Source organism: Pteropus alecto, unplaced genomic scaffold (genome assembly GCF_000325575.1).
Source record: "Pteropus alecto unplaced genomic scaffold, ASM32557v1 scaffold72, whole genome shotgun sequence".
NCBI classification, from domain to species: domain Eukaryota; kingdom Metazoa; phylum Chordata; class Mammalia; order Chiroptera; family Pteropodidae; genus Pteropus; species Pteropus alecto.
The window spans coordinates 9966465-9967258 of record NW_006436811.1 but is presented as its reverse complement, the minus strand read 5'-3'; the positions used below and the strand labels follow the sequence as shown (position 1 = coordinate 9967258).

Genomic DNA, 794 nt, shown 5'->3' with positions numbered 1-794 from the left:
AAGCAGCCGCTGCCGTCCCCGGAGCCCGGGGTGGTGTGTGGAGGAAGCCGCTGCCGGCAGCAGGTAACAGCGGAGGGCAGAGCCAGAGCCCCGCGGCGACGGCGGGACCAGGGAGGGTCCGCCGACGTGGGTGGGCGGCGGGCGGGCGTGGGCCGCCCCTCGGGAGCAGCGGGCGGGGCGCGGCGCCCAGACCTTGGAGCCCACTTGGGGGCGTTCCCCCGCTGGCTGGCTTCAAAACATGACAACAAGGCGTGGCGCGTGTACGGCGGCCCGGTGCAGCCTCTCCGCGACACTGCTGCGTCGCGGCTGTCGCCCGGCTTTATTACCCTCGGCAGGGATTGATGACAGGCTCTTCCCAGAGTGGGCTACACCCCTGTTTGTAGCTCGAAAAAAGTGGAGCGTTAAGATGTCAAACCGACTGCCCAGGTAAGGCGCAAGAGAAATGTCAGGGAAAGCCAGTCTGTACAGGTGGCGCAGGAGGAGGGGACACCGGGCCGCGTAGCTAAGTGGAAAACTTGGTCAACTTGGGATGAGCAGCTTTGCGCCTGTTTTTAGCGTGAGATGCCGCTTCAGGTGGGTTTGCAGACAGAGATCAGGAAGCAGTCTCTTCAATAATTGGTCTGCATGTTTGAGCTAAGAAGTGAGAGAGTATTGTTAACTTGTTGCTCATGATGTCCAGTTGAATGGCCCAGATCTTTTAATTAGTCGTCTTTTATACCATCTTTGAAATATTTATGAAAATTCCATCAACTCCCAGCTATCTAGATGACCAGTAGACAAATTTTCACCATTCC

General features: G+C 58.2%; 1 protein-coding gene across 2 annotated transcripts in view; it reads left to right on the top strand.

The window, feature by feature from the left end:
- Positions 1 to 6: 6 nt before the first annotated feature.
- FBXL3 (F-box and leucine rich repeat protein 3) overlaps positions 7 to 794 on the top strand; it is a 17708-nt gene continuing 16920 nt past the window's right edge. Inside the window, exon 1 of one of the 2 annotated variants that reach the window (XM_006913799.3) lies at positions 7 to 63. Coding sequence is in view for 1 of the 2 variants with exons in the window: in XM_025048184.1 (XP_024903952.1) it covers positions 407 to 426 (20 nt within the window). In the remaining variant the exon portion in view is untranslated. Of the gene's footprint in view, positions 64 to 283; positions 427 to 794 lie in introns of those variants that run through there. The other variant, XM_025048184.1, reaches the window with a different exon arrangement.